Source organism: Fukomys damarensis, unplaced genomic scaffold, assembly GCF_012274545.1.
Source record: "Fukomys damarensis isolate Sample0158 unplaced genomic scaffold, DMR_v1.0_HiC HiC_scaffold_33, whole genome shotgun sequence".
Taxonomy (NCBI): Eukaryota; Metazoa; Chordata; class Mammalia; order Rodentia; family Bathyergidae; genus Fukomys; species Fukomys damarensis.
Genome location: NW_022900945.1, coordinates 25,508,779 through 25,525,808, shown reverse-complemented (window position 1 = coordinate 25,525,808; position 17,030 = coordinate 25,508,779). Strand labels below are relative to the sequence as shown.

The window sequence follows — 17,030 nt, the reverse complement described above, 5'->3', positions numbered from 1 at the left end:
CTCTCCAGCGCATCACTTGCGAGCGTGAGGAACGGGCTGCGCGGCGCCCCTGCCTCCTCCCGGGGAAACGCTGGTCGGTGGGCGCGGGCGGTAACAGCCGCGGGACAGCCGATTGCTGCGTCTCGGTGTAAGGCGGCGACTTTTCTGCTGGATTGATTGTTTTGGGTAGTGCAGCTCCTACAAAGAAGTGCAGTGGAGGACATCTGAATCTTTATCCCCTTTGTGTGACTTAATAGTGTTGGATTCCGATTTTTGTCAAGTGGAACATTAAATACCGAATGATTAGAATTTTAATTTTAGGCCCACTTTTGGGGGAGAAGAAATGTTCAGAAAAGAAATACTTTAACTTTTGAAAGCCCTTCATTCTGTATTGTCTCTTTTCTAGGGTGTGCTTCAGATGATTGTTACTCTCTTGTACCTGTATGCTCTTTAAAATATGCAATAGGAAAAAAAATCCAATACAGCCAATAATAACTTTACAGTCAGTTAAAATTTTATATTTTCTTTATTGCGTTTTCTAATAATCAGAATGAAACATAAGTTGTGTACTATCACAGTTTAACAATGTGTTCGTATATTTCAGAATCAAAACTAGGAAAAGTAATTAGGAATGGCTGTGGAAGAACTCCAGTCCATAATAAAGAAATGTGTAAGTAGAGTGGCTATTTTGTGTGCCTTTTTTTTTGTTTTGTTTTGTTGGTAAAATTAAATGCCTTTCAGACTATGAACAGGAGGTTAATTTTAGTGATTTGTGGTCAAATTATTATCTTCAGTCCCTTTTTGTTTTTATTTTTCAAACTCTCAGTAACCCTCCTGCCTCAAGACTTGGCAGTGCTAGGATTACACACCTGAGCCACCAGGCCCAGCTTGATAAGCATTAAAATTTAAAGGGATGAAATTGGTGTGGTGAGGCACACCTGTAAACCCAGCACTCCGGAGGCTGAGGCAGGAGTATTGCTGGAGTATTGAGGCCAGCCTGGGCTATGTAGTGAGTTCAAGGCCAGCCTAAAACTACCTAGCCAGACGCTGTCTCAAAAAAACAAATAATAATTAATTTTTTCAGTGCCAGGGACTTTGTGCTTGCCAGACAGGCACAGCACCACTGAGCTACATCCCTGGCCCTTTTTCTTTTTCTTTAAAAAAATGAAATAATTTTAATGCTTATATTTTTAATGGATTTCTTTGGTACAGTGGATTTCAAGGTTATTCATTAAAGAATTTACTAGAGTAATCCTAATTTTCATACATGTATTTATGTATAATTTATTTAGAACTTAGATTTTAAAAATTGTGAAGATGCCATTTTGAAAATTTGCCTATGTGCTTGTTTTTTATTTTTTTTTTTACCAGCAAGTCTTAGAAGAACATGACTTTAAAGAAGAAGATTTTGGCTTATTTCAGTTAGCAGGCCAAAAATGCATAGAAGAAGGGCACATAGATCAGCTATTAGAAATTTTTCAAAATGAAAAGAATAAGGTAAGTACAATTTTTGTGTTTACTCTTCAGTCTTGGGAAGAGAATATTCACATGTTGCTATTCACCCTTTCACTTATACCCCCCCAACATTTAAGAGCCTACTTAAATTTCTATAGTAAAAGACAAAATAAAGGAACTAGGAATATCCTACTTTCAGGCACATACAGTCTTGAGGAAGTGATAAACATGTAAAACAGCTAGCAATCAGAAAGAGCTTTAGAAGAAACAGGATTATTTCTGGTTAAGGAGATAAAAAATTGGTATTGGAATCAGTTTACACTGAAAAATGTAAGTATCAAGACTAGATATTCATTTTTGGTAATCAGCCCACTTTCTTCTAGCCAGAGGTATATGGAAAACCACATTAATATCAAACAGTATTTTGTGTATACAGAATTAGAATGGGAAGAGTTGGCCAATATCATCAAGACTTAATAGTCTGAGAAATCATTCTCTACAATGGGAAAGGACCTGTTTGTGGATCATGAACAACTTTTTCCTGGGACACAATGTTGGCAACATAGTGACAAGTTTTGTCTGTAGACTCTCCTTAAAAGCATTGGAATGACTCCCCCTCCCCTGAACATGTTTTTTCTTGCTTTATAATGGTATTTATTTAAATAGATGCTTTGTGAAATCACAGTCTCATCATGCTGTCCTGTGGGAGTTTCTTAACTTGTTTTTCCTTTTCCTTTTCTTTTTTTTGTACTACTGGGGATGGAGCCAGGGCAACAAGTACTTTACCACTGAACTATACCCCTAACCTTCTTAGACTTTTGGGGTTTTTTGGGTTTTTTTGTTTTTTGAGACAGGGTCTCACTATGTAGTTGAGACTGACCTGGAACTCACTATGTAGCCCAGGCTGGTCTCAAACTCACAGCGATCCTCTTGCCTCAGCCTCCTGAGTGCTGGGATCACAGGCATGCGCCACCATGTCCAGCTCTTCTTAGACTTTTTAATAACACATTGTTGTACAATTTCTTAGTTCAAATGGCTTATCCCTCTGTAAATTTTAGGACATTCTATTTTTGATGTTTATGATACCTTCATAATTTAAAAAACAGTAAACTTCATGTTTTTTAATTCTCAATGAGAAGACAACTTTCAAGAGTACCTAGTTTTTAGTTACAATATTAAAATTAATATTTAAGATTCCTCTGTAATACATGCTTTCTTAGGTGTACATCTATCAACTTACTTAGCCTCTCCAAAATCCTTTAGACAACAGTTTGTAACATCTGTAGTTCTAGCTTCTTGGGCTGAGGCAAGAGGATCACTTATGTCCACTATCAGCCTGGGCAACACCGTGAGACCCCATCACAAAAAAATTTGTTCTCGGGGCCGGGGATTTAGCTCAGCGGTTCGGTGGCCTGCGTTGCAAGCGTAAGGACCCAAGTTCAATCCCCGGTACCCCAAAACAAAACAAAACAAAAATTTGTTCTCATTTTATAAATAAATAATCACTGAAAGATTAAGTGACTTTCACCAAAAGTACTTATATGACATCTAGAGTTCAGGCCTCTGTAGCCAAGTTTGGGAGCTCTCAACTAACCACTCTGCTTAGCAGCCAGTAGCACTTACAAGGAAGTTTTAGGGTAACATAGAAGAGACTTAAATGATGGCAAGAGTGAGAGACTGAGACATTAAGGATGGCTGGATTTCCAGTCTCGGAAAGGATAATACAATCCTAAACAGAAAAAGGCAAGACACATAGAGGAGAAAATGGGTGGACTTTTACAAATTTTGAGTTTTAGAAATTAGAATTTAGAAAGTAAGATTTTAAGCTCAGAGAAAGGAGATTAAAATGGGAGATTTGTTTCAAGATTAGGTAATTGAAGCACTGGGGACTTAAGAAAAAAAGAAAGAGTTGGTCTGAGTCCACAAAAAGGGAGAGGTGAGACCAAGGGTCCCCCCTTGAGGAATTAAGGGGGTCAGCATTGCATTAATGAGAGGGAGGTAAGTGTAACTAACTTGTGCAGGAATTATGTGCCTTAGTGCTTTATTTTTAACATGTTCTAAATAGCTTAATGGGATTTAAGCATAGTGAAGTTTAGGCTTAATGGCTTGAAAATCACCTTTGTGATGTGTAATATTTTAGGTAGGATAATTCTTTGTTGTGAAGAACTGCCCTGTGCATTGCAGGATATTCAGCAACAACTTTGGCTCTACCTGTTAGATACCAGTGGTGACCACCCACCCAGTCCCATCTAAGTAATGACAACAGCTGGGGATTTAGCTCAGGGGTTTGGTGGCCTGCCTTGCAAGCGCAGGGACCCGAGTTCAATCCCCGGTACCAAAACAAAAAAATTAAATTAAATTTTAAAAAAATAAGTAATGACAGTAACACACTTGTCTCCAGACCTTGCCAAATGTGCCCTGCAAGGTAGGGAGCAAAACTGCCCTCCGTGGAGTACGACTGGAATACTGGTAAAAGGATAAGTATAGGGAGCTAGACAGACTTAAGTGCTGACTCTGCCACATTTTAGTTCTTGAACACTAGGCATATCTTTACTCTCTAAAGTTTGGCATTCTCGTCTCTAAATTGGAGATAACAATCTAAACAAACGGTGACAAGCTCCCTTGATGGAGGTCAGTATTTGCCTTCCTCTTAACTACTCACTACTCTCCCTTCCCACTCACTAAAGCTATGAAGCATTTATGTAGTGGCTGGATATCTTACAGCTGGATAATTATATTTGTAATATATTTTATAAAAAAAATTTGACTCTAGAGCTAGGTGTGGTAGTGCACACCTGTAATGCTAGCACTTGAGTGGCAAGGCAGGAGGATCACCATAATTTCGAGGCCAGCTTGGGCTGCATAGTCAGTTCAAGGACAGCCTGAACTGCATAGTGAGACCCTGTGTGCCCAAAACTCAAATCTGGTGTGCCACATAGTTATTATTCAGAGGATCATTTCTGTTGAAGAAGTAGACCTGTGTAAAAGGAAGGAAGTGGTTAGTTGGAAAAGTACCATATATCCTTGGAAATAAGACCAGATCTTTGTATTAAGTTTTGCTCCAAAAGATGCAGTAGAGCTTATTTTTAGGGGTAGGGTATCCCTTATTTTTTCCATGTACAGCAATCTGTATTTATTCGTGAACAGCAGTCCACATTTATTCAAATGCAGTCATATCCTCTTCTTCGTGACCATCATCATAACTCTCCAAACTCCAAATTCAGACCTGAATTTCCTGGGACTCTATTTCCTATAGAAACATGGTCTCCAGCCTCTCATGTCCAACCATAGAGCTCTCCTTAAATGAATCTGTCTTCTCCATATAGCTTGCTTATAGTGCATTACAACACACAACATTGAATTATAAAGATTCATATGAGACACAGCCATGTCCGTTCATTATCCAGTTGTTTGTGCATTGTGTCTCTACTCCAGCGGGGCATTCAGCAGTGTCTTGAGTCCATCTGTTTACACAGGTATTTACCCCATCCAAAGGTGCCACTCAGGTATTTACAGATACTTAATTATGATGTATATTATCATTTATTATAAGTATTAATGTCAATATTATTTATATTTAATTATATGTTATTTTATAATTCATTTATTGTGTGTAGTAGCAAACATACTAAATGTCTGTCTGACTGATAACCTTAACTGGGCATTATTTTTTAGGACAGCTTATGATATAAGCATGCTGAAAAATCATGGTAGGGGTTATTTATTTTCAGGGAAATATGATAGAATCAGACAGGAAATAATTAGGCTTTGAAAGGTGAATACAGGGCTGGGGATTTAGTTCAGTGGTGCCGCTGCCTGCCTTGAAAGCACAAAGACCCAAGTTTGATCCCTGGTACCCCCCCCCAAAAAAAAGTGAATATGACTTATTAAATAAGTAATTATGAAAAATAATTTGAAAAAATTACTGTTTTATTACACAAATTCCTTAATAAAATTTAAATATTAAAAGTCAGACCACTTTAAAAAGCCATAGAAATGAGCATCAAGCTTTTGAAGTAAGGAAAATTTGATATGCTTAAAAAGTAATAGACATAATTCAGTCTGTATTATTGAACACCTATTTTGTTGTATTCCTTTGTAAGAATACTTTGTTACTTTTACTGGTAGTAGGTTATAGCAAGGGAGGAAAACCCTGCCCATTTGAGTGGGCAGAATTTCATATAATATGAAGTTCAAATAAATGAAAAGAGATACATGATGAATAAGTTACATAGAATGTAAGAAAGTGATAAACACTGTAGAAAAAAACAAAGCATGGGGAAGGAGATGGACTGTTCTAGGTGAAAATGCACAGAGATTTGAAGCAAGTAGTATGAACTGTGGGACTCTGAAAGAAGACTGCCAGGCAGGAGAGATAACTAGCATTAAAAAAATATTCAAAGAGATCGACTGATTATCTCATTAGGTAAAAAAAAGTAATTGTTTTTCTATTAAGCATAATTTGTAAAGCATCTAAATAAAAGTGTACATCTCTAGAAAAGGAATTCCATTTTAGACCTAACAGCAGTAAAATGCAGACTAAAACAAAGCAAAAAGTATCCTTTACTTGACTATATAAAACATAAAGATGTCCTAGCTGCTCATAGTAATACACACTTGTAGTTTCAGCTATTTGGGGACCTAAGGCATGAGAATCACTTGAATCCAAGACTTTCAGACCAGCCTAGGCAACACAGTGAGACCCTGTCTCAAAATAAAATTTAAAAAACCCCAAAGTCCAAATAATTACATTTCATAAACATGACTCTGTTAATGTTAACATGTAGGGAACCCATGAATATTGACAATACAAACACTAAAATGCCTAGTTGATAAATGTGCAAAATGTGAGCAGATAATATTTTCTCATTTGTGAACTATCTGTTCATATACCCTAACGTGCTGTTAATAGTTCTCCAGGAATTGTTAAGCCTTGTACTTTTACACATTGCTGTTTCAGAATCTTGAATGTTTTTTCCACATAGCTATGCCTCAGATTTTTCTCTTTCTTCAAGAAGCCTTAACTTAGCTTCTGGGAAGCCTCTTCTGCCTTTCCTAGATGCAGGTGAATGTTCTTCCTTACACTGTGTCTTTATTATAAGACCAGGATCAAGAGGAGCTATTGTAGGTGCCATTTTGTCATCATCTTAGGTCTTTTTTTGAAAGAATTATCCTGGAATGTAGATTCTGAGGACAGAGATCTTACTTGATGTGTTCTTCATTTTATTTCTAGTACCTAGAATATTATATAGTATATGTTTGCTAAGTATTAACGAGTTGAAGAAGAACATGCCAGAGGAGTATATTATTTGTAATTTTCAAAATCAGTGATTTTTGGTAATGGGTGTGAATATAACTATACATTTTTATTTGTGTGGTATTCTGAAATACCTTTGAAAATAGAAGCAAATTGTATATAGGAGGGAAAATTAATGAAGTCACATCCCCTCCTTTTATATGTTACATTGATTATGTTACAGATTCCCCAAGGAACTTTAAAGGTTCACAAGTATTGCTTTCTATATGAACCAAAAGAGCAGGGTCCGGAGATTTAGCTCAGTGGTTCCGCCGCCTGCCTCGCAAGCACAGGGACCCTAGTTCGATCCCCGGTACCAAACACGCGCACACACACACACACACACACACACACACACACACACACAAAACAACAACAGAAAGAGCAGAATTCTGTTAAGTGATTACTCATCTTAAGCAAATTAACTCTCTTGTAAGAAATAGAGAAACTGTTTAAATCCTGGGAAAGACGAAGTTACCTGATAAAAAGTAAATATCCTTTTGCCTCTCCTCAGTGGAAGTATTAAACGATTTTAAAATGTTGATATCTGTTAGCAGATGACCTTAGAAAGTTTGTGGTAAAATACATCAGGTCTCACTTGTCTCCTTTTCCCTGTTTCACAGAAAATAAGTTCTTCTAAATTAGAGAAGCATACTGTGAGAGTCCTATAGGTGTCAGTGTTTTACTCTAAAATGGTTTTTACAGGTCATCATCAAGACTATGGGCTGGAATCTTGTTGGTCCTGTTGTTCGGTGCCTTTTAAGGAATGATAAAGAAAATGAAAATGATAAAAGAAAAAATTATTTTCTAGTTCTTGATTTACTGGTAAAGGTAAGGTAATAAAACTAGGTTCACTTTGCCATAACATACAGTGGAACTATAATTCCTGTTAATGTTATTCTTTTTTTTTTTTTGAGACAGGGTCTCACTGTGTAGTTGAGACTGACTTGGAATTCACTGTGTAAGTCAGGCTGGTCTCGAACTCACAGCAATCCTCCTGCCTCAGCCTCCCAAGTGCTGGGATTACAGGCAGGCAACACCACGTCAGGCATTGTTAATGTTATTCTTATAGTTTGGTAAGAAAAATTTTAGTTCATGAAATATATACAGAAGAGAACTCTGGAAAAGAGCCAGTCTTATTTAATTGGATGGGCAGTTCCGTTTCAGCATTCCTCAGATCTTCTAGATATATAAGAATTACCTAACTTTGTGTCTGATCCACAGATTCAGTTTCCTGGGAGAGACCAAGGGAGCTATATTTTAACAAGTAGCATTATTGTATAGTCATAGAATTCAGTGTTTAGAGAAGTAGTGCAAGGCCACACTGATCCTTTTGCAACACTAAAGTAGAATGCAAGAGATCACAGTGGAAGTGTGAACAGGAAGATGAACATAGATCAATTGTGATTTAGAACCTTAGAAAGAAACCATCAGCTAGTAGTATACTAGTAGAGTATATCAACATATAATGGCTAAATAAGGTAAATTCTGAGAATATTGTAGGAAGCTGTTCAGAGGTCAGTGTTAATGTGCACACACACACACACACACACACACACATACACACATGAGTAAACTTCTAAATGTGACTGTGAAGGCTTTTAACAAAGAAGGCAAGTAAAGCTAGCCATGGTCCTGCCTCAAAGATCCTGTCTCTTGAAACTTGTAATGCACATCTGTAATTCTAGCACTTAGGAAGCTAAGGTAAGATTGCCATGAGTTTGAGGCCAGCCTGAACTACATAGTAAGACCCTGTCTCAACAAACAAATGAAAAATAAATTTAAGAAGAAGGCAGATGGGTTGGGAAGGTAGCTCAGTGGTAGGGTGCTTGCTTAGCATATGTGAAGCTCTGGGTTCTGCTCTCCAAAAACAAAGCTAAACAAAGCAATTGAAGTAATAAAATATGGCCAATTGAAAGCATGTAAAGTTCACAAAGTGCAGTGGAGACTCTGGACTAAACTAAATACCCTGGCAACATGGGATAGGAAGGGCTCACCTGCTGGAATCTCTGGGTCTCTTAATGCAGTCTATAAAGTACATAGCTGAAAAGTCAAAGGAAATTTGAGCTCTGGTGATTGGGTTCTCCTTTCCTGTACTCTTAACTTTTCTTTTTAACAATTGTATGAGACATTTTACTGTTAAACAAAAAGAACTTTTTTTCTCAGCATATGTTTTCTTAAAAATAATAATCATATGGCTTTAAATAAAACTTGTATTAAACAGGTTCAATTGTGAATATTTTTATAGTTATGTAATCCAAAGGAATTATTGTTGGGGTTGCTTGAACTGATTGAAGAGCCCTCTGGAAAACAGATATCCCAAATCATTCTTCTTTTACTTCAGCCATTGCAAACAGGTAATGAGCATTTTTATATCAAAGTACTTGCTTTACTCATGTTAAGTGTCTTAATGTTTACCCCAAAATGTCAGCAGATCACCAAAGTCAAGTTTATGACAAATTATTGAGTACTGTGCTTATACTAGTAATAACAGTGCCAATTTGAATCCTGTACAGTGTACCTGGCAGAATAGTTACCCAGTAAATATTTTGCTGAATGTTGTACTGTTTTTTATGTGCTGTGTTGCAACTTATATACCTTTCTGATTAACCTTCTTGTCTGCAGTTTATATTTAAAATTTTCTCTCTAAACATAGTTAAAAGTTTACCTCTGTGGTGTGTACCATATTCAGTCTGATAGCATTGTGATAATATTGTATGTTGGTTAAGAAGAGTATCAAGCAGCCCAGCCTCTTCAATGGGAGATTGGGGTTAAGAATAGTGAGGTTACATTTGGTGGATGAAACTAGGAGGTATATGGGATTGAGGCACAATGGTGGAGTATAGCAGTAATAATTGTTAAGTAATAGATCTTGGCAGGACAGTATCCATGGGCAGAGGCTAGTTTTCATTTATGCATATCTCAGTCTGATACAGGGACTCAGAATTATAAATTAAGAGTGAATCTGTTTTAAATATGAATGCTAATAAGCTTTGTGCCACTTGAAATATTCAAAATCTTATGCAGAAAAAACCTAATAATACTGCCACTCCTTTGTACAATGCCTTATAGTTTACCACTTACATTTTGTCCTTATAACCAAAACATATGAAACAAATGTGTTTGTGCTTTAAGTATGAACCAGTTATAAAAACACATAAACAAGATTTCATAGCTTCTATTGTAAAATGGTTCATTAATTTCTGTACCACTAAGAAGGAAAAAAAAATCTCAATTAAGCTATGTCATCCCCCTCAGTTGTTAAAATGTGAGGGAAATATGTGTCATATAATCCTACATGCTAAATTTTTTTTGTCCTACATTTAGCAAACTTGATGAAGCTACCTCAGGTAACAATTTGGTTTGTATTTTAGTGATTCAGAAACTTCCTAACAACAAGGCATATTCAGTTGGATTAGCATTATCTACCCTTTGGAGTCAACTGTCTCTTCTTCCTGTTCCTTACTCAAAAGAACAAATACAAACAGATGACTATGGCCTTTGTCAGTGTTGCAAGGCCTTAATAGAGTTCAGTAAACCTTTTGTGGAAGAAGCTATCAATGACAAAGGAAACAAGGAAAGTGAAAACAAAAAATTAAAGGATGAATTACTGAAATTGTAAGTATATTTTAAAGAACATCTCACAATGGACTTAAGTAATTGGTAGTTCAGTTATTTTATGTTTATTATCTGTTATACAAATTAGTTTCAAACTTTGATTTTTAGAATAATATGGGGTTCAGCTGATGCACCATAGGGATTTAACAAGGCATTGATTTTTGAAAAATTAGAAAACTAAATGTATTCACTTAATTTACTTTATATTCTTTTACATATTGCTTTTACTTGCCATAGGAAGTGAATAATGGAAGTGGGGAAAATAGATACATGTAATTCAATGCCTTATAGTTTACTCTGTGGGGAATATAGTTTTACTGTCCTTCTGAAAACAGCAGAAGGATTACCATACAATTGAACATCCAGCTTGACTACAAAAACAGCAGACTACTCATTTAGTAGCATTCATTCCAGAGGTACTATGGACTGTGAAGCACTTGACACATGGATCATCCAAATTAAGATGTGCTTTACGTATAAAATACCCTTTGGATTCGAAGACCTGATATAAACAATAGTGAAATACATCAGTTTTTATATTGATAACATGTTGAAATAGATCAGCTATATTGGGTTAAGGTAAATTATGAAAAATAATTTACTGCTTTTTTCATGACTAAGAAATCTAATAAGTGGAGCTTACATTATATATCTGTTGGTTATGCTGGACTAGATTATTGAATTGTATGGACTAATAACTTTTATATTTAATTTTGGTGACTAAAGCTATTGTTGTCTTTGTATTTTGTCAGGTTAGGACATTTACATCTTTAGTTTTATAGGCATTGAATTACTGGTGCTTATCTTACTCCATTTGTGCTGTTGCAGTAGAAGAGCTAAAACTGAGTAATTTATAATGAATAGAAATGTATTGGCTCACAGTTGTAGAGAATAAGAAAGCCAAGATGAAGGTGCTGACATGTAGTGAAGGCCTTTCTGTGTCATCACATGGCAGAATGTGGAATGGTAGAAAGACACAAAGAAGGGTGAATTCGCCCTTTTATAATAACATTATTCTTCTCATGAAGGTGAAGCCTGCCTGGCTTAATCTCCTATGAAAAGTCCTGCCTATTACTATTACAGTGGCAACTTAATTTCAATATGAATTTTGGAGGTGATAAACATTCAAACCAGTAGTGTTTATTTTATTTTTTAATGTTAAGTTATATATGAAGAGTAGGCATCTTATACTTGGGAACTGTTGGCTTCATAGTTACCTATTTCTTACATCTTAGTTGTTTTAAAAGCTTGAAATACCCTTTGCTGACAGCACATTTCCTTGAACAATCTGAAGAGGCAGGAAGTGATCCCTTAAGGTGTTTTGCATCTGAAATAATAGTAAGTACAGCTAAATTTAGTCTTCCATAAAATCTGCTATAGCCTTAAATATTAACCTGTTATTTCTCAAATACTCATGTACTTTTATGTGGGAATGTAAACTTGTAACTTATTAAAAAGGCAATATATGGTTTTTGTGCAACAGAGATAAAAATATGGAAAATAAGAGCAATAATTTCATTACCTAAAGACATACTATTAACACCCTCAAAATTTCACACAATAAGGTAAAAAAATTGGAGATGGAAGCATTGTAAGGGGGACCATCTATATATTAATATCTCAAAGAAACAGGCTTTTAAAGAGAAATGTTTTAATAAGAGAAGATGGGATCACCAAAAGAGGTAAATCAGTATAAAAAAGGGCTTAGGAATGAACTCTGCAAATGTCAGCACTAAGAGGACCCCCAAAGAGACCAAGAAAAAGAGTCAAAGAAGTGGCAAAAATAGCACGGAAATTGGAGTAGTAGAGTTTTAAGAAGAAAGAAGTGATCAGTATTGTTAATATAGCATAAAAAGCCCATAAAGTAAGAGTTGAAAGTACCCACTGGATTTAGGAAGATGGCATTGATAACCTTAGCAAGAATAGTTTGAGTGCAGTGTTGGAGACTAGCTTGAATGAAAGAAAGATAAATTAAGAAAAGGGAGATGAATAGTCTATCCCCCACAACCCCTGCAGTCCCTGGGGATTGAACATAGGGCATTGCACATGCAAGGCAAGCTCTACCACTAAGTTATATCACAAGTCCTTTGAAACAAGTTCTCAAACTAGCCTCGTACTTGTGATCTCTTGTCCCAGCCTCCTGAGTAGCTAGGATTTCAGTGTATGCTACCATACCTGGTTTGTGTATGCTATTCTTTAAGATACTGGATGAAATCCCAGTACTTGGGAGACTGAGAGAAAAAGATTGTGAGTTTGAGTCCAGCCAGAGTTACATAGTGATCTCAAGGCCAGCCTGGACTACATAATGAGATCTTGTCTCAAAAAACAAACTGAAAATTTGAATGAGTAAGAAAGGAGACTAGAATACATGGGCCAAAAGAGGGAACATAATGGGAGAGCTGAGGAGGCTTGAGCATGTCTATAGCCTGATGGGGTATAAATTACTAGAGGAGAGAAGTGAAGTAATTATGGAAATACTGTAATGTGGTCTGTGAGCAGAGAGTCGGCATAGGATTAGGGAATAAGGAGAATCCCAGGGCAGTGGTACACCCTGAATCCCAGCACCAAGGAAGACTGAGGCAGGAGGACTGCAAGTTTTAAGTCTCACATAGACAACTTAGTGAGACCCTATCTCAAAATTTAAACATTTATTGGGCCAGAGATGTATCTCAGTGGTAGAGTGTCTGGGTTTAAAACTATTACCACACACATAGAAAGAAGAGATAGGAGTGAGGATTAAGTAAAAGACTTGAGGAAAGTGGGAAAGGTTTGGAATATTGAGAGAAGAGGAATGAGATGGTGGAAGACTGTGAAAGTGTTAGCAGTTTTGAGCATTTGACTGATTAGAGACTGTAGCTGTAGAGATAAAAAGTGTTTTTGTATGGTTTCGCCAATAGTACTCACCTACCTGGGTGTAGAAGTAGAGAAGATAGCTTGTCTTGCATTTTACAGGATAGATGTAGGTAAAGGAGATATGTGGTGCAGATAGTTCCAGTGATCAATAATGCATAGTCCAGACAGGATAGCAAAAGAGGAGAGGATGGATATGTATGTTAAAATGAAGAGGTTGCAAGACTAGAGAAGGCAGAGGTAGGAGGCAGATGGTAGAGATAGAATAAGAAGCTGTAATCAGTCAGACATTAAGTATTTAAGATGTCCAGTATGCAAAAGCTCCAAGTGTTAGCCAAGATTCACAGAGGATTAGTGCTGAAATGAATTAGAAGTTAAAGTCACTAGAATTTAGAAATCAAGAACTATGAGGCCGGCCCATTATAGGAGTTATCTACAGGAACATTCATCTTTCCCTAGGATCATAGCAAAAAATGGGTAGAGAAAAAAATAATGAGCTGGTGGCAAAATCTTCAGTGAATGTGGAAAGTCAGCATATAACAGAGAAGAGGTCAGTATGGCATCTGCCTAAAAGGAAAATGTACTTTTGCTAGAAGTCCAGAAAGACTCAAGATAACTGCTACTCATAATGCCATCTACCATAGCTGCCTTCTTGGTAGTGTAAAAGGTAGGAGAATATACAGCTTCTCTCACCAGAAGTGAGACAGGTTTAATTAATGTAGTGAGGCATAACAAGCATCAGATGAATTCACCGAGGGTGGGTGAGGTTCTAATCCCAAAAGGAGCATTCCAAGTAGAAAGAGCCCTGATTCTGTATAGGTCGGACCTCATTTCCAGAGCAGCACTGTAGAATCTAGTTATGTACAATAATTTTTTAAAAGGGGGAAACTTCCTTTGGGAAAGAAAGACAAAACAAAATACGTGTAGCACTGAATGAAGAAATGGAGCTTCGTGATTAAGGGAACATTTAGAATCTGAGTGCAATACAGTTTTTGTTTTGTAGCTATAACAAGAATGTATGGCTTTGAAAATCAGTATAACAGTATATATTGAGCAGCTGGTAGCTGAATAGCAGTCTCTTAACACTGAAGATGATTTTCCATGGTTCCTTTTTGTGTCCTGAAATGACTAATGGGACCATCTGGGATCAGCAGATTTCAACTCCCTGAAGGCTGGGAAAGTTATTACTTGGCTTTATAATTCTCTGAAATGTCAAGACTCAATACCTTCCACTGAAGTGTTAACTGAAGAAGAGTGAATATATTTCAGTATTCATTCTGCTTTAGCTATTGCTGTCATTCATTTCCTTTTAACTTCTGTATGGTAGTTTGTTATGCCCTTGAAACTTTTTGGAGCTGCTCAATAAATGGCATCCTTTCCTAGGTAAGGAAACAGGTTTAGAGAGATTAAGTAACTTACCCAACTAGTAAGTGGGTAGAGCCAGAACTCAGAATCATTTCTTGTGAGCCAGGTGTAGTGGTACATACTGATAATCCCAGCTATCTAAGAGTTGAAGCAGGAGGATCACAAGTTCAGGGCCATCCTGGACAATGCAGTGAGACTCTGATACAACCCCCACCCCCTGATTGTTTTAATTCTAATATATTCTGAAAGTCAGGTGCTTTCTAATATACTAGAATTAGAAATAGCGTAAGAGCATAGGACTCTATGTTTCCTGAGATAAGCTTTAATGCTATGCTCCTATCCACTCATGCAAGGATCCCTCTTTAAGGACTTAAGAGCACATATAACTTGAGATATCACATAGGTGTTCTGGCTTGCCTGGGTGGCCCTGGATGAAGAATTGTCTTGGGCTGCATATAAAATATATAATATAGTTAATATATATATCTAACAAAACGTCCTAGGATCAAACTATACCTTATGTTTGCGAAGCAGGTGACAGAACCGCTGAGCTAAATCCCTGGCTAGATTTTATATATATATATATGATTATTTTGTATTTGTTATTTTAACTTTTTTTTAAGGGCAAGCAGCCTGTAAGATGCAGGTTGGACACTGTTGCCTCAGGTCCTCAGGCCCTGTGCCACTGACCAGTGTTCCTTAGGCCCACTTTGTATTGAGGCAGGCAGTGGTCAGTTCGGCATTGTTCCTAGTCTAATCTTCATCTGAGAAGCTAGTTTATTCTCATTTTGTGATATAGCTCACATTTTTATATTACTCTCAAATATCCCTGAAATCTTTTACTTTGTAAAAAATTTATAAAATATATATAACGTAAAGTTTTCCAAACCATTTTTAAACATGTAGTTCAGCAGCATTTAGTACATTCACATTGTTATGCAACTATCACTGTTACCTATCTCAACATTTATATCTTACACCTAAAACTCTGTTATCATTAAACATTAAGTTCTCTTTCTTTCTTTCTTCTCCTTACCACTTGGCAACCACCATTCTTTCTGTATCTGTGTCTGAAGCATTTTTTTTTTTAATGTGAAATGATTTTCTTCTTTTCAGGTCAAAGCCCTCCATCCACCAGTGGTCATTTGATTGTCAATAACTTATTTGTGTGTGTGCCTTTAATTATGATTCTCAATTAATTTAGAAACCATATAAATGCTTATGTAAAATACGATTTTGCACTGGCTTTTATATTAGTTTTCTGCTGCTGTATAACAGCTCCCACAAATGTAGAAGTTTAAAACAATAGGCCTTTGTTAGCTCACAGTTTCTATAGCACAGAAGTCCAGCCACAGTTCAGCTCCTGCTCAAGGGTCTTATCAGGCACTCTTATCAGAACCTTGCCTAGGAAAAGACTTTCTTCCAAGTTCCCTCAGGCTATTAGTATAATTTATCTCCTTGAAGCTATAGAACTGAGGTCCCTATTTTCTTGCTGGCCTCTGGCCAAGGACCACTCTCAGCTTCTGGAGGTTACTTATATTCCCCTTGCCATATACCCACTTCTCCATAGTTCCTCTTGTAATACTGTGACTTAGTTCTTTAAAGCCTGCAAGGGAGTTTCTGATTTTTAGGGAAAGCCAAGACCTTCTAAAAACTTTCTGTAAAATCAACTGATTAGGGACCTTAATTACATCAGCAAAAATCTTTTCACTTCTGACCCTGTAACATAATCTAATCATGGAAGTGACATCCATGTTTTATTGGTTAAAAGCCAGTCTCACAGATCCAACCTGCACTCAAGGGGAGGAACTATCAAGGTGTGGATATGGGCTGAGGGGGCACCTGAGAGTCAGTCTCTTATAACTTCCTTTTTTTTATAACCTATTTCACAGGGTTTTTTATCAGCAATTGGATACCCTTTTCCAAAAGTTATTTTTAATCATGGAAGGAAAAAGAGGCTATGGCATTACCTTGAATTTGAGGAAGAAGAAGACAAACAATTAGCAGAATCTATGGCCTCCCTGGCATATCTAGTATTTGTTCAGGGCATCAAAATTGATCAGCTGCCAATGGTTTTAAGGTAAGAGCTGGTGTTTGGTTTATTCATGAATTCTAAAAGAAGCATCACACTTTCATTTACCAAATCTTCAAAATATACATATTAACATTAATACATTTAAAATAAAGTATAAACAAGAGCTATTTTTATTCTAAATGACACTGGCTATAATCTGTTAAAGCCACTAATACTCAAGTAATGAAAGGTAGCTATTAAAATGTATGTTAGGGAATGGTGGAAGTATCTGTGCTGTGATTGTTTATCAGGAAGGTCTCAGCTTCAAGCCTAGCCTGAGCAACTTGGTGAGATCCTGTCAAAATAAAAATAAAAGAAGGTCTAGGGATGCAGTTCAGTGTGAAGATCCTGGGTTCAATACTTAGTACCAAAAAAAAAAAAAAAAAAAAAAGG

At 36.6% G+C, this 17,030-nt stretch overlaps 1 protein-coding gene across 3 annotated transcripts in view; it reads left to right on the top strand.

The window, feature by feature from the left end:
* The window catches only part of Glmn (glomulin, FKBP associated protein), a 39,136-nt gene continuing 22,106 nt past the window's right edge, over positions 1–17,030 (top strand). The window contains exons 1-8 of one of the 3 annotated variants that reach the window (XM_010644925.1): positions 1–24; positions 584–649; positions 1,351–1,476; positions 7,436–7,561; positions 8,979–9,087; positions 10,105–10,348; positions 11,584–11,686; positions 16,456–16,643. In XM_010644925.1, the coding sequence (XP_010643227.1) occupies positions 611–649; positions 1,351–1,476; positions 7,436–7,561; positions 8,979–9,087; positions 10,105–10,348; positions 11,584–11,686; positions 16,456–16,643 (935 nt within the window). In that variant the 5' untranslated portion in view covers positions 1–24; positions 584–610. Of the gene's footprint in view, positions 128–583; positions 650–1,350; positions 1,477–7,435; positions 7,562–8,978; positions 9,088–10,104; positions 10,349–11,583; positions 11,687–16,455; positions 16,644–17,030 lie in introns of all 3 variants that reach the window. The other 2 variants (XM_010644924.1, XM_033758281.1) reach the window with 2 other exon arrangements.